This window comes from Pleurodeles waltl, chromosome 12, assembly GCF_031143425.1.
Source record: "Pleurodeles waltl isolate 20211129_DDA chromosome 12, aPleWal1.hap1.20221129, whole genome shotgun sequence".
Classification (NCBI taxonomy): domain Eukaryota; kingdom Metazoa; phylum Chordata; class Amphibia; order Caudata; family Salamandridae; genus Pleurodeles; species Pleurodeles waltl.
The window spans coordinates 544,725,259-544,751,350 of record NC_090451.1 but is presented as its reverse complement, the minus strand read 5'-3'; the positions used below and the strand labels follow the sequence as shown (position 1 = coordinate 544,751,350).

The following is a 26,092-nucleotide window of genomic DNA, read 5'->3' as shown; positions in this document are numbered from 1 at the left end:
TGTTGTATCTATCTGTAGTACCCCACATCAAACTACCAAACAGACCAGATCTGTTAACACAACACAACCAACAGATCAGACACCCAAATCCAGCATCGCTCAACCTAGCAATCTGGCTCCTGAAGTCTTAGAATTTGGATATCTAAACCTTTCCAAAGAGTGTATGGAGGTCATTAAACAAGCAAGAAACCCCACAACAAGACATTGTTACGCTAACAAATGGAAAAGGTTTATTTGCTACTGCCAGGCTAATCAGATTATGCCATTAGACCCCTCCACACAAAACATTGTAAGTTATTTACTACACTTACAAAAGTCCAATCTAGCTTTCTCTTCCATTAAAATCCATCTCGCTGCAATATCTGCTTATCTGCAGATTAAACATACAAAATCGCTTTTTAGAATCCCAGTTATTAAAGCCTTTATGGAAGGACTAAAAAGAATCATACCCCCAAGGACACCACCAGTACCTTCGTGGAATCTTAATATTGTATTAACACGGCTCATGGGCCCACCATTTGAACCCATGCATTCTTGTCAAATCCAATTTTTGACTTGGAAAGTAGCCTTTCTAATAGCCATCACATCACTTCGAAGAGTTAGTGAAATACAGGCGTTTACTATTCAAGAACCCTTTATACAAATACATAAACTTAAAGTGGTTCTCCATACAAATCCACAATTTTTACCAAAAGTCATATCTAGTTCCATCTAAACCAAACTGTGGAACTCCCAGTCTTCTTTCCACAACCAGACTCAGTAGCGGAAAGGGCATTGCATATATTTGACATAAAAAGAGCGCTAATGTATTACATTGACAGAACGAAACAATTTCGTAAAACAAAACAATTGTTCGTAGCTTTCCAAAAACCTCATGCAGGTAACCCTATATCCAAACAGGGCATTGCCAGATGGATAGTTAAATGCATTCAAACATGTTACCTTAAAGCTAAAAGAGAATTACCCATTACACCAAGGGCACACTCCACTAAAAAGAAAGGCGCCACAATGGCTTTTCTTGGTAATATTCCAATGACAGAGATTTGTAAGGCAGCCACCTGGTCTACGCCCCATACATTTACTAAGCATTACTGTGTAGATGTGTTAGCAACACAACAAGCCACAGTAGGACAGGCTGTATTAAGAACATTATTTCAGACAACTTCAACTCCTACAGGCTGACCACCGCTTTTGGGGAGATTATTGCTTTGTAGTCTATGCACAGCATGTGTATCCGCAGCTACACATGCCATCAAACGGAAAATGTCACTTACCCAGTGTACATCTGTTCGTGGCATGTTGCGCTGCAGATTCACATGCGCCCTCCCCGGGAGCCTGTAGCCGTTTTAGTTGCATGTAAATTGTAAATATGTAAATAAATATTACTTTACTACACACTAGGTACATACATATCTACTCCATTGCATGGGCACCTCTAGTATCCTTACTTCAACAACTCCTACCTCACCCTTTGTGGGGAAAACAATCTAAGATGGAGTCGACGCCCATGCGCAATGGAGCCGGAAAGGAGGAGTCACTCGATCCTGTGACTTGAAAAGACTTCTTTGAAGAAAAACAAATTGTAACACTCCGAGCCCAACACTAGATGGCAGGAAAAGTGCACAGCATGTGAATCTGCAGCGCAACATGCCACAAACAGATGTACACTGGGTAAGTGACATTTTCCATATATATATATATATATATATATATATATATATATATATATATATATACACATGTTATTTACATTTACATGGACATCTTAACTACTTACTACATTTACTTGTACATTTATATTCTTTCACTCTAACACTCCTTCCTACACCCTTCTGCTGGAAAACAATGTAACAAAGGAGTTGATGCCCTTGCGCACTATCACCGAAAGGAGGAGTCATTCGATCCTGTGACTCGAAAAAGACTTCTTCGAAGAAAAACAACTTGTAACACTCCGAGCCCAACACTAGATGGCGGGATTATGCATAGCATGTGAATCTCCAGCACTAGATGCCACGAACAGATATACACTGGGTGACATTTTCCATATACAGGCCAGATATAGAAGTAAGGCTAAAGGCTTAAGTCCTACTTTTATGTCTGACCTATCCCGGTCTTTGTTTCTCAAAATCTGGTCACCCTATCATAGGGTAACATGGGGATTGCCTGGAAATATCTCTTAGGTGTAACTTCTCTTTGGAAGCAGATAGAGATGTGGAGTTGGGGTCTCTATTCACAATTTAAAAATACCTATTTTGGTGAAATTGTTTTTTTAATTGTAATTTTGAAAATGCCACTTTTAGAAAGGAGGCATTTTCTTGTTTAACCATTCTGTGCCCCTGCCTGTCTACACGCCTGGGTCAAGATAACAGTTGGGTTGTTTGTGCATTTAAACAGAGGGAGCTGAGGTGTGCCCTGAATATCCAGATAGCCTATCACCAGGCTGATGGGTCTTTCTACGCTAGGGTATTGGGAGGAGCTAACACTGCACCTGAATGAGGCTGTGCCTGTCCTCAGACAAAGCAGTCTCCAACCCCCTAGAGTGTCTAGAGGCAGGGCAGGGTCATGTGCACTACAAAAACTTCTCTTTGAAGTTTGCCTACTTCAAAGGCAGAAATGGGTATGAGTAATGGACCTCTGACATCACTTAGTTAGAATCCTTCTGGACTGAGGAAATTTGGCCAAGAGCTGGATGCTGTAGGAGGGACTGCCACTCTGCCTGTTGCTTTGTTGTGCTGGCCTGCTGCTTGCTGCTTCAGTCCTGGGAGTGAAAGGGCTGGACTTTGCTTCCTACATCCTACTTCCAAGGGTCCTCCAAGGGCTTGGACTGAGCAATGCTTCCTGTTAACAAGTCTCAGGGACATAAGACTTCACCTGCCAGCACCTGGGCTCTCTTGCTGTGAGTCCTGACTTGCCAAGTGGTGCCAAATCCAGTCCCTGGGTCCTTGGGTGGGAGTTCTGGTGTACCAAGGAAGAAACAAGTGCATCAACCACCAGAATGACTTCAGAACCGGCGCCTCTCTGACCCCACTCCACTGCCTGCACCAGAGCTGGGGTCCCCGCTGAGTGCAATGACTGTGACCAACTCCGCTGTAGCGTCTCTAAATCCCTGCCACAGCACGAGTCCAGAGCGCTGTCACCGACGCCTGTGGCACCCGACTGGTTATCTTAGCTGTGTGAGTACCTTACCCTGACTAGAGTGAGGGTCCCTACTTGGACAGGGTGTAAACTGCTGCCAAATAGAGACCCCATTTCTAACATGAAGGATGGGGAAGACATCTCAAAGAATCTAAACAAGACATTGTGAAGTATGTGCTTGGCCTTCGCTCCAGAATGGCTGAGTACATGGAAAAAGCATCCAAAAACCGTGAGGCCAGCCAAGAGTTCCAGAATCTCTGGTATGATCAAAAAGCTGCACTGGTGGGGTTTGAACAAGTGCAGATGATGTGAGTTTTGGAGCTGGTGGCTCCTAGGGCTCTCCAAGACAAATGGAGTTAGTCCTACCCTATCCTAGAAAGAAAAGGGGAAGTCACCTATCTGATGGACGTACAGAAACCCCCAAAAGGGTCATCCATGTCAATTGCCTTAAACACTATTATGAAGGGGCTTAGAGGACCATGCTTATGGCCACTGATGAGGGACAGGAAGCAACTAGTGATCCTCTTCCTGAACTCCTCTCCAACAACCCTAAAGATGAATCCGTTAAAGTAGTGATGTGTTCAGACACACTCAGTAGGCGGACTGCAGACAAGACTGCATCAGTATGCTGAGTTCTTCTTTTTGACCCCTGCTCGGACCAACTGACAACATGATGTGGGCACTGGGGACAGCCTACCTGTCAGAAATAAAATCTACAGGCTGTCTGATCATGTCAAAGAGTGCATCAAAACGGAAATAAGCAATATGTTGGAATCGGGAGTCATTGAACACTGTGAGAGCCCTTGGGCCAGCCCAGTTTTCTTTGTCCAGAACCTCACAGCCAGAGTGGAAAGAAAGAGTTGTGGTTTTGGGTGGACTATAGGGGTCTCAGTGCTTTAACCAACACTAATGCACACCCAATTCCCAGGGCTGATCAAATAATTGACAGGTTGGAGGCAGCCAAATATCTCAGTACTTTTGATCTCGCATCAGGGTACTGGCAGATAGGTCTGACCCCTGTAGCAAAAGAAAAATCAGCATTATCGACTCCAGGTGGACATTATCACTTACTGTTACACCTTTTGGTTTAAAGAATGCCCTTGTCACCTTCCAAAGTTTGGTGAGTGAAGTACTGGCTGACTTGGAAGAGTTTAATGCAGCATATCTTGATGATATTGCTTTCTTCAGTTCCACCTGGCAGGATCACCTGATCCACCTTGGCAAGGTCCTAGAGGCTATGAGAAGGGCAGGCCTCACTATCAAGGCAAGCAAGTGCTAAATAGGGAATGGCACAGTTGTACACTTGGGTCACCTTGTAGGTGGAGGCCAGGTTCAAGCACTAAAACACAAGATCCAGACAATTCTGAACTGGGAAGCTCCGACCACCCAGACCCAAGTCATGGCATTCCTTGGCTTGACTGGGTACTACAGGAGATTTGTGAAGGGATATGGCTCTATTATGCCCCCCTCACAGAACTGACATCTAAAAAGATGCCAAAGAAGGAGAGCTGAACAGTGAGCTGTCAAACAGCTTCTCACACTCTGAAGGGAGCAATGTGCTCAGCACCCATTCTAAAAGCTCCAGATCACACAAAGCAGTTCATTCAGATGCCTCTGAACATGGACTAGGAGCGGTCCTATCCCAAATCAATGATGATGGCCAGGACCAACCTGTTGCTTTCATTAGCAGGAGGTTACTCCCCAGAGAGCAGCGTTTGAGTGCTATAGAGAGAGAAGAATTGAGGTCCTACTTGTTTGGCTCTCACTTCATTGTTTAAACTAACCACAGGCCACTCAGATGGCTGATGCAAATGAGCTGTGAAAATCCCAAACTGTTGAGGTGGTCCATCTCCCTATAGGGAATGGACTTCACAGTGGAACACAGACCTGGGATCGCCCATGCCAATGCAGACGGCCTTTCCAGGTTTTTCCACTTAGAAGATTAAGACTCTCTCAGGAAAAGTTAGTCTCCTCCTCTTTTGTTTGCAGGGGGGGTCAGGGGATAGAGGGTGACGTTAGGGGGCTGGGGGCATGTCATATAGGTAAGCTCCCTTTTTGACATGGTTAGCCCCCACTTTTTGCCTGGTACATGATGTAATTTCGACTGAAAGTGCACTGAGTTCCTGGTAACCAGGTCCTCAGTGTCCAGATCTTGCTCCCAAAACTGTAACGTTGTTTTCCTTAATCGGCACAAACTTTAGCACGCTCTGTAAGTCCCTAGTAAATGGTGCCCCTGGTATCTAGGGCCTGATGTACCACAGAAGGTTCCTTAGGGCTGCAGCACGAAGTGTGCCACCCCTCACCAAGAACACATACTGTTGCCACTGCAGGCTGCTTGTCTTGGTGCAGACAAAAGTGAAAACACAACTTGGCATCCCTGTGTGCCATGTCTCTTATCACTGCTTAGGATATTTGTAAGTCACCCGTACAGAAGGACCTCCAGCCCTAAGGCAAGGTGTTATCACCTCTTCCAGGCCGGATGGACATTCCAGGGTGGCAAGGTTCAAAGGACCAGCCTCCTTTGTTATGCAACACAGGTCTTTCCATATGGCGGAGATGACCACCCGCCCTGTCCTGACCCCATTTCTTGGTGGCAAGACAGGCAGGAAAAATGGTAAGATTAGGAGGTGTGTCCACATCATGTAAAGTCCCACCCTAAGATGGACCAACTAATATGGACAACACTTTTCAACATCCTCTATCTTGTTTTGGTCGTAACTAGCATTCTGGGATCAGGGTTATGTCCACTTCCTACCAGAAGTGGTCATATAGTGGCTGTAGTCACCCTAAAGGTAAGTAACCCATTGACTGTTACCTGGCACTCCTCTAAACACCTCTGAATTGAGTATTTAGGTGCACCTTTGAACCCAAGAACTCACATTCAACAGATCAAGAGAAGACGAACAAAGAAGAGTCACTGCAGAAGAGCTGTGGACTTTTGGCGTGAAACCCTTCCTGCTCGCAATTCCCTCGACATTTGCGACAGAGTAGCTTGTCCTATAAGCTGGAGAACTACCAAAGCCTCGGGTAGCCTGCCAGCACTTCGAAGATCACTGCCAGTCTCCCTTGGAGTAGAGGAGCTACTTCCCGTCAGACTGCAGGCACCAGCAAGCAGAGTCTGGTCCACCACCTTGCAACTCCCCAGCCCGATTGACGTCTCAGACGACCAGGAGACGGTACTTGTCCTGTGGAGGACCATGACTGTCTCCCCACTGGGTGTGAAGACACCAGGACCAACCCAGAGCCATGCAGCACCAACCACCGGGATACCAGATGCCCTGTACCAAGTACCAACTGTGAGAGTCCATACCGGATTTCTGCTGCACCAGGACCAAGCAGCCATCAAGGGACGTCAGCAATACTGAAACCCACTTCGTGAGTGGCACAACAGTCTTGATTTTGCCCCCACCAGCTGTTGGCCCCTAATCCCAAGGAGCATCTTTGCGCACCAGCCCGGCCGCCCTAATCAGTCTGCACCCAAGCCGCCCAGCCTGGGTCCTGAAGAACCGGCTGTGCCCCTTGCGACCCAAGGTCCCTTTTGTGAGCTCTCAGACTTGTCCCCAGCTCCCCCTGTGCAACCTGTTTTCAGGGGGCCTCCTTTCACTGTACCACACCCAGCTACATCCTCACCAGCACCCTGCTCCCAGTGAAATCCGGGCACCTCCCAACAAACTACTGGTAGTACTTTGGACCCTGGCCCACTACGACTCCAAACCCTGAAGGTAAACCAGTGAAATAGACTGTACCTACCTTTATTCATCTCTGATTTTTCCTTCCATAGGATTGCATTGTGCATTAAAGCACAGAATTTTGAATGCTTTACTTACCTGTGAAAATTCATAATAAAGACAGTACCTATTTCTGAACGAAGTTCTGGGTTTAAAAATATATATAAAAAGAAGTGTTATTTTTCTTGGTCTCTGGTTTATTCTTTGAGTGTGTGTCTTGTTTATTGCCTCTGAGTACAACAAATGCTTAGCACCGTCCTCTGTTAAGCCTAGCTGCTTTCCCACACTACCACAGAAGAGAGTGTTATCTTCTTTTGCCTCTGTCAACCAATTGGAAATCCACTGGACTCTCTGCACTGTGTACTTATTTTTAGTGTGCCATATAGAGAACCATTTTCCTACACTCTTCTTTTTTAATTATATTCATATATCTGATAGAATCTGGAAGATTTTTTTGTTTTTTTAGGTTTTTTTTGTGTGTGTTTTCTGCACTGGAAGTGACATGCGGTATCTATATAGGCGCCACTTCGGCATGCTGATGTCAGTTCTTTCCTTCCCCCACCAGGTAGCGCTGGTTTGGATTGAGCTACCCCCTCAATCATTTCTTAACTGGCCTTTGTGGCTTTTTATCAATCTTTTTTCATCTCCTGGTGTTTAGGATGTCACCCAAGGAACTGGCTTGTTTCAAACCATGTGGGGCCTGTCACAGGAGGCAAATGTCGGTGACAGAGCTACTTTTTGATGAGTTTTTGGTGCCTGAAGCCGGGACACGACTAAAACGCATGCGAGGACCGCCTCGCCATGCACCCAAAGGCGATGAGAGGGTGATACTTCAAGCTCCTCGCCTCCCAACTTCAGTACGCTCTGCGACTCTCAAGGTCAGTTCACGTGGATGGTGCCAACATTCCTAGTCACACTCAGTCATTGGGGGAAGTTAGTTAAGTCCCACAAGCACAATAAGTTGAAGTCTACACACTCTTTGACTTCCCAGTGTCCGTTGAAGTCATCCTACAAGACGAGTGAGCTTCAGCTCTCCAGGCCTCTGGAGTTGGTGAGGTCTGAACCTGGGTCCGCTCTGCACTTCCCTGATTTTCCCAAAGCTGGAACAACCCCCACCCAGCTAAAGGAATTTTATGAGGCCATGCACCTCATTTTTAGGTGAACTGGCCCCTCTTGAACGCATTCAGGCCCCATGGGCGCAGGAGGGGCCCTCACTGAAACCACACTGGCTAGTTCGCCCTTTCCTCGTGAAACACAGACCTTCCTCGGCATCCACTCTAGTACCAACAACTCTGGTGTCGCTGATACCCCTAGGCTCCGCCATCCCCATCGTCATACCCCACCTCAACACAGAGCCAAATGGGCATTGTCCAGCTCCAGCCGAATACACCGAAGCCAGTGTCTTATGTAATGGATAGGCTTGGAGAGGGAGACTTTTAGGAGGGGACTGTGGACCCTTATGGAGAATACCCAGTTGAAGAGGGCAACTGGTATGAGGAACTGGGTGGGACCGGTGGGTTGGACACCTCACCTAACACTGACCTGGTTTCCCCCTCATACTGTGGCTCGGCGGAGGAAACCTCTTTTCATATGGGCGTGCGCAGGGCAGCTGAGCTCCTAGGTCTTAACCTACACTCAGTGGCAGTCTGGACTAACGTTTTGAAAGTGGTGCTTCAGCTTAGACTTACCCCTCAGAACCACTCCTATTTAATGAAGCCCCTTCAGCCGTCCTATTTCACTGGTGGCCTCAATGGTAAGTCAAGCTGTGCCTCAGAAGCAAATCATCTCAATCTCCTTCATCATCATTGCATAAGATCAGTCTGAAACAAAAAGACAAAGGCACTTTTGCTGATATTTGTGACAGGGCAGGGGCACCAGATCCGAGTTGGGTGGCATGACAACTGGTGTTGCGCTTTTGTAGTTGTAATCTCACAGTTGGGCTTGAGCTAATGTCATTATGGGGTCCAACATTGGCTTCAACACTGACTTAGTCCTCTTCCGTTGTGAGTGATGTCAACACTGGTGCTGGTATAGCAGAGCGCGGTGTGGATCTTGGGCCCATAGTAGAAATCTGTATCAGAGTCGGTACGGCCCAGTAAAGGTTTTCAGGTGGATAGTTGGTGCCAAGGTGGTCCTACCCTTAGTAACCAGACTGTGGGCCACTGTGGTTCCATGGGGCCCAAAATCGTTCAAGGAGGAGTCGAAAGTTCACTGAATATTTGTAGTATGACCTCCCTGAAGGCCTCTATATGCTGCAAGGTTGACCAGAGCACAAGAGATTCGGTGCACATAGGGACTAGCCGAAGAATCGGTTCCATGGCTTGAGCCCTTGAAGCAGTGCAGTTAACATTGTGACTCCCTCGCTCGTTTTCTTTGGACTCTGAGTGCTGGGAAGAGGTTGAGATTTGCTTTGCTATGCTTTGCTTTGCTTGCTCATACTTGGACTTACCAGATGACTTCAAGCATAAAGTTTAGCAGTTGTGGGAACGACTTCAAGATCAGGACTGGTTACGCGTCCGTGATTTGGACTGGAACCTATACAAAGGCTATGAAGACCAACATCTGCTTCCTGCAGTCATTGCATGGATTTAAATCTGTTGTTTGTTGTTGGGAACCCAGAACATTGGTGAAATCATTTGGAAGTTGTTGGAAAAACTGAAAAGGTTGGGAGCGGAGCTCCATATCTGCAGCGGAAGACACTTAAAAGAAAGGAACCTCATTGCAGAGTGGTCAGTGGTGCTTGTATGCGGCTCTGCTCCATTACTTCTGGAGCGATATGAAACCTCCGTGGAGCACTTTTGTAAAAAGTTTCCAGATCCAGTCTGGCACTTGAGGAGTATTTAAAGTGAAGAATCTATGTTTAAAAGTATCACTTAGAAGCGGTGTTTTAGTGAACTACATTTTCTGAATAGTAACTAAAAACTAAATATTTTGTGTGGGGCCCTTTTGTAAATTCAGTAGATTGTTTGTAATCACTGTATCATAACTGAGTATTTCACAGCACATGCAGTTACACCATAGAATAGTCTCATCTCATGTTGATGTTGACAATTTCTTACATGTATTCCACGTTATAGTTTAGTAGGAAAGAATAATAAGAGGTTTCTCTGTTCATGGGATTTGTTGACAAGCAGTAAAATTGATTGTCTTCCATTGCCCAAAAAGGCTAATACTGCTGTTGTTTTTCTCTGTTGTCTGATGATTCTACCTAATTACAGCTTTCTATAAAAAAAATATGATTGATGTATCTTATCTGTTAGCAATATATTGCGTTTGCCTCTTTCTTAAAAAGTGGATGTTTGTCATTTGACATTACCTTTGTGGTCAAAATAAATACTGGATGATGAGCCCTGGACTGAAAAGCTACTAACCAGTTTGCTTTCTACACTGCATAGTCACAAAATGAAACAACATTTAGTATGCTGTTACGTGCATTAATGGTTCCTTCCTTGTCTCATTTGAAGGCTCTAACTGCATCTGATCTGAATTTGGTGAGGTACGTTTGTGAAACTGTGGACCCCCAGCAAGTACTTGGTCAGCAGCCTTGTCCCCTCTCCCAGCCAGTCCTCCTTTCGCTCATTCAGCAACTTTCTGCAGATTTAGGCAACCGCACAGATTTGAAAATGAGGTGAGCATCAGTGAAAGTGTATTTTAGTGAATTAAGACTGGAATGGATTTCTGTCTGACATAAATATATTTAATGTTTACAAGAATGCCTAATGTTAAAGTGCTGATAGTATGAGTGTTGGTTGTGTCTCATCCGCAAGTCATCCGTGATACAGGCTTGCAGAGCTTGTCCCTAGAGCCTTTAGCAGATGTCTTTAGGGATTAACATAAACTGTTCCTAACCCAACCTATATAGGCTTAAGTCTTCTTCCTGCAACTTGTGCTAAGGGTACTGTGGAACCCTCTTTAGGAATTTCTGTCACTCTCTCACTTGGTATAGTTGGAACAAAACATGGGCAAGTTGAGTTCAGGGATGGTGATATAGTGCTTCCATGAGGTCTTCTGCCCTCTACACCAGGTACTTTGGGGGCAGTGGCTAATGATTGCCAATAGCCTCTCATGTTCACATCTAAATGCAATTAATTTGAGGACTCAAGCAATCAGGTAGAGTAGTTAATTTGGAATTTATCCAAAATTAACAGACATTTCGTCTGAATTAGCTAATGGAGGTCTGCAACAACCAGCTTATACAATTCTGCCCAAAGGCAGGTGTTGGAAAGTGCCACTTTTGAACATGGTCACCCCCACTTTTGGTCACTGGTACTAAGTTTTTTTGACTGAGGTGCACTGGATTCCTGCTAAATAGATCCCCAGTGCCAGGTTTCTTTCCCTGAAATAAGATAAATTGTGTACAGTTGGCACACACTCCGGTAGCTCTGTAAGTCCCCAGGAAATGGCACCTCTGGGGCCTGGGTACTGGCGAAGGGTGCCTAAGGGTTCCGGCATGTATTGTGCCACCCTCAGAGGCTCCCTTAAAAATTGCACACAGCCTGCTATCGTAGACTGCATGTCATAGTGCAAGCCATGAGATTAAACAAGACATAGCACACAAATTGTATTTCATGCTCCACTCACTGTATCTAAGTGTATATGTCACCCTTACAGAAGGCCTTAGAGCCCTAAGGCAGGGTGCGTTATACTTGATGTGTGGAGATATCTGCACGAGCAAATATGCCCCTGTATGTCTAGTTCAGTTGCTAAATGTTGTTAGTGAAGAGGGAAGCCATCTTAAGCTATGTAGGGGACACTCAGTACTAAGAGTTACCTAGCTACATAATGGCTTCACTGACTCCTATGGTGTTTGGTATCAACCATCACTTCTTAATAAATCCAGACTGATGCCAGCCTTGGATTTATTAAGGCGTGCCCTCTGAAACCTACCAGACCCTTTGTGTGCTGGCTAACTGGTATAAACCAGCCTGCCACCGCTGACATGTTTCTGAACCCCTGGATATGAGAGCCCGCGCTCTCAGAGACCAGAAACAATGCCTGCTCCGTAGGAAGGTGTTATCTCCTCCAGCAGGATAGTTAGTGAATCTGTACACCAAGGCCATGGACTTCAAAGACCCTGCTGCCTTTGGTATGCGACCCCAGCTTATCCCAGACGTGGGAGTTGACACCCCCTGCCCATTTGGCACCAGGACATGCAGGAAATTAGCTATGCAGGTAGGTGTGGTGCACTACCAAGCTGGTCGCACCCTTAATGTGGGCAGCCTTGTGCTCCACGAAAGAAGGGTTCCACCCTCTTGTTTTTGGTGAAACTAGAAATTCTGGGACAGGCTTATGCCCATTTTATGCAGGAAGTGGTCATATAAGGGGGTGTAGTCACCCCAAGGGTTAGTAACCCATTGGCTACTACTCTACACTCCCTTAAATGCCACTAAATAGAGTATTTAGGTGCCCCCCTGACACCATAAAACAGTCATCTGACCCAAGAAGAAGAGGGCAAAGAAGAGCCAAAGAAGCAAGAACTGTGGATTGCTGGTGGACTTTTGGCATGAAACCCTGCTTGCTTACCTGCTTCTTTCCTGACAATTACAATAACCTGACTCGTCCTGCAGCTATGCATCCTCCAAAAGCCTTGAGGGCTTCCAGCATTTCCCAAAAGCATCAGCATCTCCCTTGGGGTCGAGAAGCCACTTTCCTGCAGTCGCCAACCGCAATGTCCAGCACAGCGTTCTACTGACCACTGCGTCCACCAATGCAGCAGCCGCCCTGGAAGAGGTCATCGTACTCTGGGAGGTCACACCTGTCTCTCCACCAAGTGTGCTGACACCAGGACCTCCCAGAGCTGTCCTGCACCAATACCCGGGGTACCAGACCCCTTGCAGCAACCAGAGCTTGTTTATAGTCCCATCCAGATTCCAACTCCATAACTGTGAACCAGCTATCAAGGGATGTCAGCAGTGCAGAGGCCATGACCACGCATGACCCTGCTGCCCTCCTCCGTCCTCCTTATACAGGTCCACCGGAGAACCGTGGGCACCTTGATGCAGGAGCACCCGATGACCAAAACCCGCTGCACCTGAGCTCCACAACAACAGATGGTGTTCCCTTGCTCTTAGGACCCACACTGATCGAGCACCCCCACATTGGGAGCTCCTGGACTTGTCCCTGAAGCATTTTTTAAAAAGTAACTATAGTTTTCTAAACATTGGTATAGAGTTTCTCCTTGAGTGTGTGTCTCATTTATTGACTCTGTGTTCAACAAATGCTTAGCACAACCCTTCCATAAGCCTAAACTGCTTGCCCACACTACCACAAAAGAGAGCATTTGGGATTATTACTTTAAACCCTGTAAACTAAAAAGGGTCACTTTGAATATCTGCTTAGTGTCCCCTTACTTCGGTACACTACATATATAGCCAGCTTCCTACAGCAGGCCATTGAAATTTGTGCTATTTGTAGTTTCTCTGTTTTTGCAGTATCTAGATACAAGCTATTGGCACAATCCATCGCGGAGTTAGCCATTCTAGACAGAAAACTGTTAAAACTGTTGTTAGTAACCTTAGTTGAAATGCTGAAAGACCCAAGCAAGATGAAGATGGGTATGTTTCTTTATGAAAATAAGGTCATGCGTCTGTGGCACCACTAATTGATTAGTTAGCACCTAAGAAAAGCCAAACTTAAGAATAAAGTAAAATTGGAGTATACTAAGCAAAATTGCCCATGCATAACTTGAGACAGTAAATTAGATTTAATTCTATTCATAATGTGTCTAAGAGGAAGAGAGTTGATAAAGGGAGCAGTAATCAAGGAACATTCCAAATTCCCTTTTTAATTTTAGCTGTCCCACCACTCTCTAGGTTTTCAGTGCATTTAAAAGTATCATGTATATACCAAAAAAAGGGCACTTGGCCTTTTTAAAGGCCCCAGGGGTTAGGCCAATTTCAATCTGTGTTAAGTCATGGAGATATCCTGGTGGGTCTAGTACATGTAAAACAATTACTTTTTCTCTGCACGTATCAGTTGTGACTGTGTGGCTTTTTCTATCAATAATTACGCTTTAACATGCTTGAAAAAACAATTTGAAAATGCAAAAGGTTGAGTGAATAGAAGTTGATGGTCATATACGTAAATGTAAGGATCATTTATCTTAGAGTGACTTCTAGCTTCACTTACCTTCATTACCTTTCAATGTTCCCCATTTATCAGACCAGATGTAGGAGGCTGGCTCAGTATATGGTGTGCACCTATAGGCGAGGCACCCTGTCCTAGGTCCAGGCAACACTTAGTGATAGTGTAAGTGTTTCTAGATAACCAGATCTCTCATAAGGGTAGCTGTGGAGAGCAGCTAGAGCTTATCCAGGAGGGTGTAAAGCAGTTGCAAATACCACCCAGGTCAGTCAGTGATGTACACACAAGAAACAACCACACCAGTGTTAGAAGAATAATGTACTATTTATTATAACACAAACACTAAACTAACTTTAGTATATCTCCTAACCAGAGATATGGACATACAAAAATATACTCAGAAACAGGTAAGTACAGGCATAACAACGACCCCTATGGGGAGGCCAAACCATATACTAAGAAAATGGAATGCAAAAATCACTAGCAACCCAAAACTACCACCCAAGAACCTTCAGGACTGGGGAAGCACTGGAACACCAAATGTAAGTAGATAGGATTCCCGAGGCGCCTGTGTGCAGAGATGTTACCCCAGGTTAGGTGTCCATAGGATAACGTGGGGAAGTCGCGCTTGGGGTTTTCGTGTTTTAGGACCTTTCCCAGAAGACCCCGAGGAAACCCATTTGTGCAAAGAAGGTTTGAGAGTGCCCCCACCCGTAGGATACCCAAAGAAATGGAGTACCTACACCAGGACATCCAGGTGCAAAGGGATGAGGTTGTGTCAGAACCTCTGGCTGAAGTCAGTGGAGACTGTGGTTGTCTAGCTGCTGGAGTGACTCGTGGAACAGGTCAGTGGAAACCAGGCATGGATTCCTGAATAAAAGGACCTAAGGTAAGAGGCAACAGAATCCAGCCCACCGGAAGGTGTCAAGGCGGTGCATGAGGGGAATGCCCACCCTTCTTAGAGATGCTTTCCTGTAAGACAGTGCTCGAAGAAGTGCAGCTCTGGAGTCCAGGCGATGCAGGAAGATCCCAGGAGTCATCCACGAGCGGTCCTAAGCCGGTTGTCGGATTGCAGAGGGGTCAGTAGTCATCAGGGCCACCAACAAGCCTTGGTAAATGCAAGAAGACATTACATGGTGTGTTGTAGGTTTTGGGAGCCAGCAAGGTCCAGATGACTCAACCCTTGCAGGTAAGTCGGGCCAGCCCTCAGCAAGCAGGAGAGACAGACGGAATCTTTGGAGCCCCCAGGAGGACCCTCTGGCAGCAGGCAGAGGGAGTCGCAGGGAGTCCCCAACAGCACAGCGAAGAGGAATGCCCACGTTGCAGGAACTGCAGAGAGGACTTTGATCTTGGAGCTGTATGATGCTGGAGGCAGGGGCTTCTTGGAGCTAGTAGGTCTTTCAGACTGAAGAGCCAACAAGCCTTGACAACGACAAGCAGACGCGGTGCACAGACGTTGCAGCCAAGCAGCTCCGACAAGGGACGGCAGACTTGTCAGATGCAAAGAAGACAGGTTAGCCCTCTGGAACGCCAGAGAACCACCACCTGTTGTAGAGCAGTGGTTCCCAACCTGTGGTCCAGGGACCCCTGGGGGTCCGCAAAGCCTTCTTAGGGGGTCCGCGAGAGCTTAGAAATTTTTTAAATATTGACAAATATTGACAATTTAGGTCCCCAGTTTCCAGTAATGACTCAGGCGGGGGTCCCCAGATTCCAATGATGATTCAATGGGGGTCCCTGGGTTCCATTAATGTTAAAGTGGGGGTCCACAGAAAACAAAAGGTTGGGAGCCACTGTTGTAGAGCCTTGAAGAGACGGTGAGACTGCAGGATCCACAAGCCGGTCCTCGTCATTGAGGTGCCTGCGCATGCAGGGGAGTGACTCCTTCACTCAAAGGGAGATTCCTTCATGCTTTTTTAAGTGCAGGCAGAGACCCAGTGACTCTGAAGGAAGCACAGCCACGTGGTTGCAGAAGTCTTTGCAGAACTTGGAAACAAAGTTGCAGTAGAAGCCCTCCTACTGGTTAAAGCCTTTCTTCTGGTTCCAGCGAAGAACATCAGCAGTTCCGGCCTCCAGGTTGCAGAAGTGTTTTGCAGAGGAGACTTGCAGAAGGTTCCTGACGTCTTGCAGACTAATCTAGGGCCCCCCTTTAGGGGAGCCCTTAAGTAACCCAGGAAGTGGGTTGGACACTTACTGCAGTGACCCATCTGTCAGAGGGGGTCAGGGACATCACACAGCTGGACTAACTAGTCAGATGCTTCCAGAGGCCTCAGCTCATCTTATTTCCAAGTTGGCTGAATCAAGTAGCCACTTGGCAGAGATCTGTGTACCTCCCTAGGGGAGGATGTAGACTGGGGGGGGGGGGGGGTCACTCCACTGTCCTTTGTGTCGTTTGATGCCAGAGCAGGAACTGTGGGTTCCTGCACTGGGGCAAAACAGTTTATGCAAGGAGAGCACCAAAGATGCCCTTCAAAGCAGTCTGGTGGTGCTCAGAGGCATCCCCACCTCAGCCCAGAGACACTTATTTCTAAAGAAGAGGTGGTCACACCTCTGTCCTACAGGAAATCCTTTGTCCTGCCTTCCCCTGCCCAAATTCAGCTCAGCAGCAGAAGTGCAGGACAGTGTCTACAGCAGCATGTGCTTGCATGCAGACCCTGCAAGGCTGTACAGGCAGACGTGGAGGATCCCCTAGTGAACCCCTAGAGTACATGGTATCTTGCAACTAGCACTGGAATCGGTGTAGTTGCATGATTCCAATATGTTTGATACCAAACATGCCTATGTTCAGGAAAGCCATTATGTAGTTGGACCACTTGTGTTGATCAGTGTCCACTACATACTTAGAACCATGTATCCTGCCCTTGGGCTAAAGGGCCTACCTTATGGGGGACTTTCAGGGTCAGAGTGCAGTGACAATGATTTAAGTCAAACATATCTAAAGTGAAAGGTGCATGCACCATTTCACACACGCTGCAATGGCAGTCCTCTAGTCACAGTTTGCATGCGCTTTCATGGGTGCCACAATACATGCTGCAGCCCGTGAGAGACCATTGCCCTGGGTACCTAAGTACCATATAATAGGGACTTACATGGGTGCATCAGTATGCCAAATGTGGGTTGTAAAAGTTACTTTACAACTGAATTTAGGGGAGACAACACTTATACTGGGGTCCTGGTTAGCAGGATCCCAGTGTACTACAGTCTAAACACACTGACACCAGGCAAAAAGTGGGAGTAACTGTGCCAGAAAGGTTCTACTTTCTTACACTCAGGACTACCGGGTAAGTTGAGGCATAACCAGAAGGGCAAGAAGTCAAAACAGGCTTTCGACTTCTCCTTGTCCATTGGCCAACAAGACAAGGGAGTGTCTGCATTCTTGGCCTTGTTTCTCTGAACCTGCACCTGATCCAGCTCCATGCCTCCCTGACTTTCCAGGAGCCGGAGCGGCCCCTGCCCAACTTAACAAATTCTATGAGGCCACGCTCCTTCTGGGCCAATGGGGTCAGAGGAGGCCCCATGTGGTTCCATGCCAGCAGCTTTGGCCTCAGCTCTGATGGGACCGCAGAGGATTCAGTCCTGGATCTGGTTTGATACCAGCCATACCATCTCGACCTTTCCCGGAGCCAGTCCTGATGCCGACACTCCCAGGGCCCCCATTCTCATTATCATCCCGCCTCGACATGCAGCTGATGGGCTCGCCCGAGATCGGAGCCTGAACCCTATTCCTTTAAGCTGGTCATCCGGGAAGACTGGGAGGGGTCGCTGGACCCTTTAGAATACCAGCCCTATGAAGAAGAAATGCACAGGAGTGAGGATTTGAGTGAAGCCAGTAGACTTGATACATCTCCAGATACTGGTATGCTTTTCCCCCTTACTGTGGCTACAGAGTAGGGAGCTCCTGTGCAGTGGTGGTAAGAAAGACAAATGAGGTCCTAGACCTTCAGCTGTGTTGAAACCAGGAGCTTCCACATTCGAATCCCTGCTCCTGTTCAGTGAGGCCCCCACGGGCGTCCTTTGGGTACCTGATCCAAACTCAGCACAGGGGCTCCTGTGAATAGGGCGATTGCCAGCTGCCATCGCCCCACACCTGGGGACCCATCCTTCCTCACACAACACTCTACCCCTGCAAACTTGGTGGTCCAGGCCTTAACTTCCCATTGCGCTTTCCCTACCTCGCCCTTGGATAGGGAATCCAAGAGGCTGGACTCATTGGGGGGGAAGATGTTTCCTTCTGCCAGCCTAGCATTGCCATCTGTAAACACTGCATGCCTTCTGGGTCATTATTCCCAAACTCTGTGTCACACTGTTGTGCAAGTTCTGCCACCGGTTCTGGAAGATGCTGTTGCCGATGGGTGATACACAGCAGATTGCACAATTGATTGTGGACTTGACATGACTGAGTCGCTAGGCTGAGCGGTTTCCACAACGTGGCCTTGAGGCCCCACGCCTGGCTGAGGACATCTGGCTTTTTGGGGAATGTCCAAACTTTCCTTATGAACATGCCCTTTGACGGCACCTGTCTCTTCGGAGGCAAGGCAGATTTGGCGCTCGAGAGCTTCACCAATTCTTGGGTAATGGCCAGGTCCTTGGGCTTTGCGGTGGTCCCCCGTCCCCTGCAATCTTTTCATGGCTACGGATGGGGCTTCCAGCCACACCAATTCCCACCCTGTCGCGCATGCTTCCCAGCCTCTGTGTGGATGAGGGGGCGGTACCCACTGACCTCGTGGGTAAGGTGGTCAGCGATCTGGTCAGTCTATTTCAACAACTAGCTCTTAAAGGCGGTCTCGTCCCCAGGCTGTTGTCTTGCAACTCCAGACCACGGCTGTCCGTCAGCATTCACTGAGGTTCACCATCAACGTGCCAGAGTCACAGTTGACTCCCTCTCAGAAGCTCCCTTTCATCTGAGCTGTTCTAGACACAGTGCATTTTCGGGCTCATCCTCCCGAATGACGAGTCCAGGATATTCAGGCTATGATACTGATGTTTCAGCCTCTATCCTGGATTTCAGTGAGGATGACTGAGGCTGCTGGGCCTGGTCCTGCTGGTAACACATTCCAAATGGTATAAGCGAACTCTGCAGTAAAACCTGAAGTTCCAGTGGGCGCAGCATCAGGAGAATCTCTCCGACATGGTCCAGATCTCAGAGGGAACTGCGCAAGATCTGCAGTGGTGGCTCTTGAACCATAATTGGGGCAGAGGCAGATCCCTCTCACTTCTCCAACTAGATCATCACTCCTGGGCTGGGGCGGTCACATGGGAGAGGCTGGGATCAGAGGAGTCTGGGCTCCACATCAATCTTTTGGAACTCACGACAATCAGACTGCTAGTGAAAGCATTCCTTCCCTCTCTCAAAGGAAAGTAGTGTAGGTGTTCACGGACAACACCACCATCATGTGGTACTGCCACAAGCAGGGCGGGGTGGGGTTGTGGACCCTTTGTCAAGAGGCTCTGCACCTCTGGACATGGCTGAAACATCAGGGCCTATCCCTGGTGGTTCAACACCTGGTGGGCTCCCTGTACACCAGAGTGGACAAACACAGCCGACAGTGCCTGGTCGATCATAAATGGTGTCTCCATCTGGAGGTGGGGCAAGTTCTCTTTCAGCAGTGAGGAGAGCCTTGGTTAAATCTGTTTGCCTCCGCAGAGAACGCGCAATGTCAGCAGTTTTGCGCATTGGAGTTTCCAAGGCCACCCTCGCTTAGCAACGCTTTGTGTCTCAAGTGGAGCTCAGCCCTCCTTTATGCCTTTCTGCCCATACCACTTTGGTCGAGAGTTCTCAAGATCAAAAACAACCAGACCCAATTAATCCTTGTGGTTCCAGAGTGGGCACGAAGAATCTGATATCCCAAGCTATTGAGCATGGACATTGATCCTCCGATCAGACTGCCCCTTCAGTAGGATCTCCTGTTACAGCAGCAGGAAGGGTTCTCCAACCGAACCTGTCCAGTCTCCGTCTTCTTGCGTGGAGATTGAGCAGCAGCAGTTGACCGCTTTTGACCTTCTGCCCAAAGTATGTAATGTTATCTTGGCAGTCAGGCGTCCCTCGACCAAAACGGTATACACTTGTGGTTGGCATAAATTTGAGGCATGGTGCATGGATCCCCTGTTGATCCCCTCCCTGCTCCTCTTTCTGAGGTCCTCTTGTTTATAATTCCATTGGCGCAGCAGGGCTCTGCTTTGGGCATTTGTCTGCTATTTCTGCATTCCTGAGATTACCTGGCCCAGCCCTCTTTAAGTCACCTATTGTTAGTAGGTTCCTTAAGGGTCTTACCCACATGTTTCCTTCATCCCCATTTATCATGCCTCAATGAGATTTGAATTTGGTTCTGACATTCCTCATGTGTGCCCCTTTTGAGCCACTTCGTAAATGTCCTCCCAGGCTTCTAACATTAAAAACAGCCTTCTTTGTGGCCATTACATCTGCCCGCAGGGTAAGTGAGCTGCAGGCATTGTCATCTAAGCTGCCCTACCTTTCCATCTGTCCTGACAAAGTGATGCTTTGCACATGAGCCTCCTTTCTTCCGAAAGTGGTTATGCCCTTCCATGTAGACCAATACATCATCTTGCCTACTTTTTACGCACCCCAAACTTCCTTCTAAGGAAGAGGAGAGACTCCACCACCTGGACCCAAAAAGAGCCTTGGTATTCTACATTAATCATACCAAAGAGTTTCGAGTGAATGATCAACTCTGTTGGGCATGCGGGTGCGAAGAAAGGTTGGGCAGTGTAGAAGAGAACGATCTCCAAATGGGTCATTCTCTGCATTAAAATGTGCTATGCATTGGCTAAAAAGCAACCCCCGAATGGTTTGCACGCTCATTCTACCAGAGCAACAGCTGCAACCACTGCGTTAGCACGCAGGACTCCAGTCCTAAACATCTGTCAGACAGCAGCTTGGGCATCTCTGCACAAGTTTACCTGACACTGCTGCCTGGACAGTCCGGTCCAAAGGGACAGGTACTTTGCCAGTTCGGACCTTCATTACTTCCTAGTACGCTCTTGGTTCGCAGACTTACCTCCAGAGATGGCATTGCTTAGATATCCATTCTAAGGTAAGGAATCTGCAACTAAATGTCTCTATCAGATGAACAAGTTACTTATCTTTGGTAACACCTTATCTGGTAGAGACATGTTCTAGTTGCAGATTCCTTACTGAACCACCCATCCTCCTCTCTTTGCGAACTGAGGTCTGAGGACAGGGACTTCCCTTTCAGCGTCCTAGTTTTGACACAACAGTGGTCATTGTTCTTCATGGCTCTGTGCTTCTGGCATGGAAAATCGTGAAAAGTAAATGACATCAGTGCACTGAGGTGGCACCTGTGTAGGTCCAGCGACATATCCGGTGCGCACACTGGTTAACACGGAGCCGACCGATGTCACCCGACTGCGTTTCAGGGTACTGCTTGAGAAAAATCTCCAAATCCAGCCTGATATCTGGGGAAATTCTAAGGTAAGGAATCTGTAACTTGAACATGTCCCTACCAGATAAGGCGTTACCAAAGGGAAGTAACTTGTTCATTAACATTTTATGCGATGCTTAATTACTTTTTAATTTAAAACAATAATTGCATCATATGACTGTCATGTGTAGACCGAAGTGCTTTTGTTCTTTTTAATTTTTACAATATATGCTTGCAATAAAAATGCTACAAACCGTAGCCATCGCACAAGCTTGCCGAGCCCAGATCTATTGGATTTGCCAACGCTTGTTAAGTGTTTTTTTTTTTTTAAGGTGCATGTATTTACAATGAAGGAAAGCTGCAAGTCCCCGTTGTTTTACTTCTGAATGTGTTTAATGGAAATATTCTCCTGGGGGGGACAGTCTGAACCATTACAGTCGGTTTATTGTTTCTACCGGTAGTTTCAGTCCTCTCGCGTTTTGCCAACCTATGCTTGCTGTGATCCTGCTTGTTTGCTTTCTTTCTTGCTTTCTAGGTACATGGCTAGCCCGGTCAGTGGCACTAAAACAGTAAACATTTTTAAAATGTATTTTTACTCCTCGATCTTTCAATGTCCTTCCCATCTTCTTGCTTTCTCAGCTATCTGGAAGAAGCAATGATGCAGCTGGACCTCACCGACTCCATCACTCGTGACCACATGGGTATTGTCCTGAACCAGCTGCAGCAGAATCTCCTCCAGTTCATGCAAGCGGAACCCCACAACCCCCTGAAAAGGCATGCCCGGCGCCTCCTGTTGATGGTGCAAGGCCTTGCCCCCTCACCTTGAGCACCTCCAGCAGCTTCCCCGATCCAAAACCGTTCCCTCCGCTGAGAGTCAGCCTCCCACTCAAAGACAGCATTGTGTTTTCTATGGGTTTTCTAGGGAAGGGAGGGTGCTCGCGCTAGATTATAAAAAGGAATCTACTGTAAGAAAATTTAAGTTAAGACAAAAACACATTTTTTTTATTAAACAGCCTCATTTAAGGATGCGACGATATTAAAACCTGCCCCTCCTCCCTACATTATAACCTTTGGCCTGTATTTGCGCGTTTCTCCTGAGATCTGTGTGACACGTGCGGTGTTTTTTTGTTCAGGAGGACACTGGTCGTCATCTGCCTGTCGACCTCCTTTGAGAGCAGGCGGGGTTGGGACGGTTGTTGTACCTGCATCGGCGAGCAGGTGAGCCTGCCAGTCCGTCGAAGAACCGCAGTAAAGTGTCACAGGGGTCGTACTAACCAAGCCTTTGTTTTTCTTTTGGGATTTAGTCAGAGGGGTCGGCCTGCAGAGCAGGCGCAGTGTAGTAATCGCAGAACACAGCACGTGATCATTCAAATAAGAAACGTAGAATTAGACAATAATTCCACATGGCCTTTCACTTTGTGTACTTCAAAAACAAAACAAAATCGCCCTTAATATGAGAGTCTCGCTGTCCGAGAGTTTGAAAGTCAGTGTGGATTCACCAAGGCTGACGAGGCGAGAACAGTGATAACTAACAGATGGAATACCCAGGTGTCCACGGGTTCAAATGAGAAGTGGGTTCTAGAAACTTGCAAGGCGCAGAGAGGTTTGTTTACAGATGCAGAACTTTATTCGCGGTGCCTCTGGACAATGGAGAATCCAGTGACCCTTAAGACATTGTGTGCCTTTCTGATGATTGAATTTAACTGAAGTAATTTAAGTTCTCACCCACATATGGTTTTTAAATCTGATTGTTCAATTTAAAATTGTGTTATAATTTCACCAGTGCGATCGTCTCTTCCTTGCCCCCAATAATCACGACGAATGTTCCATTGTAATCCAAGCACATTGACCCAATTCACAAAGAACTGCTACGGAGTGGCTCTGTTCCTTAGGGTGAGTTGTATAGTCATGCTTAAATCTGTTTTTCAGTGCCAGGGATCTCATGTCTTCTGTCTAGTTTATTCCTCAGCAGGGATCTCATATCTGCTCTAGTTCTTTTCTCACCATTAATATTCTGCAGCATGGTCCTTCCCAAGTTGTCTCGAAGGTCTGTGGTGATGCTGCACAACCTTGCAGCAGGGAAGCAATGTTAAAGCGGGGTTCCTCTGATGCTGCGCTCCCCAGGTTCGTTTGATGCACTGCGTTCATGTATCCTCCACTCCAGCTTCCAGACTCCCCTCATACCCACACAAATGAGAGCCTAAATTACTGCGTGGAAACCCCAACAGTCTCTTGTCTGTTTTTGTGAGGCATGGAGCAGATTCCTCCATCCTAGCTTTGCAGGAACAGTAATAGAAACGTAAACCTTCTTAACATTTTTTGTTCTCTACATGAAGAATTTTCTTACAGCAAGTCCTAACAAGCATGTGGAAGGAAGCTCCCGTTTTCGGGGGGAGGGGGGATAAATCTCATCAGTGGTTCCCCATCACAAAGGGTGCCACCTCCGAGCCTCAGCTTTCATCCGCATTTTGGGTAGTTGTCAGAGAAACGTAAAATGCAGATGTCCAGTGGCATATATATTAGAGCACTGAGGGGTGAGCTGATATCCTCAGCCCTGGTTATGTGCTGCACCTCTGTGCAGGTTTAGTACTATGCTTCACCTTAAAATCAATGACCTTCATTTCGCAAAAGATAAAGCCGCGCCAGTCTCTTTAACTATATGAAGGATCGGCGGTGTTAAAAGGTGTAAGTGCTGGACAGGGTAATAAGATTCTCCTAGCCAGACGCACTGTACACAGCAGGACGAACCCCTGCTTCGCCACTGTTACATTGCACGCCATGCAAACACTCCAAGTGTCTAGTAGTAGAGAAACATTGGGACATCAACAAACGTGAGAAATCATGTTTTTAATTCGTCGTCTTTATCCTATAGACATCAAACTATAGCCAACAAGAATCTTGGATCATGGAACTGTTGTTTCTCGGTGACTTTCTCAGTTCTCTGCATAGAGAGATGTTTATGAAATACTTGGTTATGCAATCTGATGTTAGTACAGTATGAAATAAAAGACCTCAGATTATGCCAATTGTATTGGATCTAACGGGCTGTATACTCATCCTGCCAGCACAGAAGACACCGAGTGAACGCTAAACAGAAGCGATGGCTCTTGGAATGCCTGTCCTAAGAAAGGCAGTTACCTTGAGGGATTAGCACCACAGACCATGAACCCAAAGCAGTGAATCGAAGAACGTGCTATACCCTCCCATGGCACCTATTAAAAATATTTTTAGGTACCCGTGATGTAAAATAGCTGCATTATGTTTTAAACACCACCCGTAGCCCTTAAGCGGTAGTAATTGTGATTTCTACTTAGAAAGTCATACTATTAAGACTTTGGCTAGGCTTCGACCTATTGAATGAAAGGTTTTAATAAAAAAATTAAAAAAAAGATAAAAACGATCTACACACACACTGTCCCAAAGGTTTCCCTTTTACCAAACTTCTTTTACCTGTTGAGGCACACTTTAAATAACTTAATTTAACTTTTATTTACTCAGTGTATGGTTCTGCGGATTGGTTTGTATTATTCTGCAATTGGCAGAAATATGTTACTTGATATCGTTCTAAACAAAAAGGAAAAATGCAAAAAAAAGCAAAGTTATAAATATATATATATATATATAATAATGGTTGTCTTTCGATTCGAAAGCATCATGCCATGGATAACCTTCCGATGACTACGTTTTGCAGAAGTCTGAACATATTCACAAAATGGATGTCTGTGTTGGCTAAGATTTTATGTTTTACTTTTTATCTTGAGGATTTAGAATATTGTTTTTTGAAAAATAAAAATCAATAAATCAATTTTGAAAAAAAGCCATTTCTTGTTAGGGTTTGTTTTGTTTTTCCTTTGAGATGACCCTAAGCAGATATTCCAAGCTGTGGTTACCACAAAAGCTAATTTAAACACACAATCTTTCTACCGTTTCCTTATCATGAACCTTTCTAACTTCCCAGTCTGTATCCGAAGGATTTTTAGGAATTTTCTGTCACCAGCACTAGGTGATGTAATTGTGTTGTCAGCCATGAATCTGAGGTGCCAACCTTAAATGTAAAAATTAACCATTAAAGACTCCTGACATCAGATGCCTCTGCCTTTGGGCCGATTTGAGCACACCAGTGTTGGTCTGCCGATTCCACACATCTGCAAAGTCTTTCAGCCTGTGGAGTGGGGCACATGTTTGGCCACCTGGTGAGGGAAGACAAATGCAAGAAAAAATGATTGGAATAATTTCTCTATCCGATCCTACTGTGGCTACTTAGGAGGGGAGCCTCTTTTGCTATGGTGATGCTGAGGTCCTGGACCTTAAGCTGCCCTCAGTGGCAGTCAAGATGAGCATCTTGACGAAGGTGCTTCAAGCCAAGAGTTGCCAACTCCGAACCCTTCTTCTCATTAATTGAAGCCCTTACAAATGTTCTCAAAGGGGCTTGGCCCAAGTCCTTCACAGGAGGCCCTGTGCACAGGAAAACTGCCTATCGCCTAGTTCTGCGGACAAGTGCCTCTTCCCTCCTGAAGGTTGTGACACCCTATCACGTAAGGCAAAATATCACCTTGCCTACCTTCTTTGCTCCGCCTCACCCTTCCAAAGAAGAGAGACTCTACGGACTGGACCCAGAAAGAGCGTTGTAGTTTTACCTTGATTGCACTAGAGACTTCTGGGTAGACGATCAACTGTTCATTTACTATGTCTGAAATAAGAAGGGTAGGACTGTGTAGAAATGAACCATCTCACAATGGATAGTGCTCT

At 46.6% G+C, this 26,092-nt stretch overlaps 1 protein-coding gene across 1 annotated transcript in view; it reads left to right on the top strand.

Moving 5' to 3' along the window:
• Nucleotides 1–25,160, top strand: part of EDC4 (enhancer of mRNA decapping 4) — a 703,483-nt gene extending 678,323 nt beyond the window's left edge. Inside the window, exons 28-29 of the mRNA XM_069217586.1 lie at nt 10,328–10,491; nt 21,983–25,160. Coding sequence (XP_069073687.1) covers nt 10,328–10,491; nt 21,983–22,169 — 351 coding nt within the window. The 3' untranslated portion in view covers nt 22,170–25,160. The remainder of the gene's footprint in view (nt 1–10,327; nt 10,492–21,982) is intronic.
• Nucleotides 25,161–26,092: the final 932 nt, after the last annotated feature.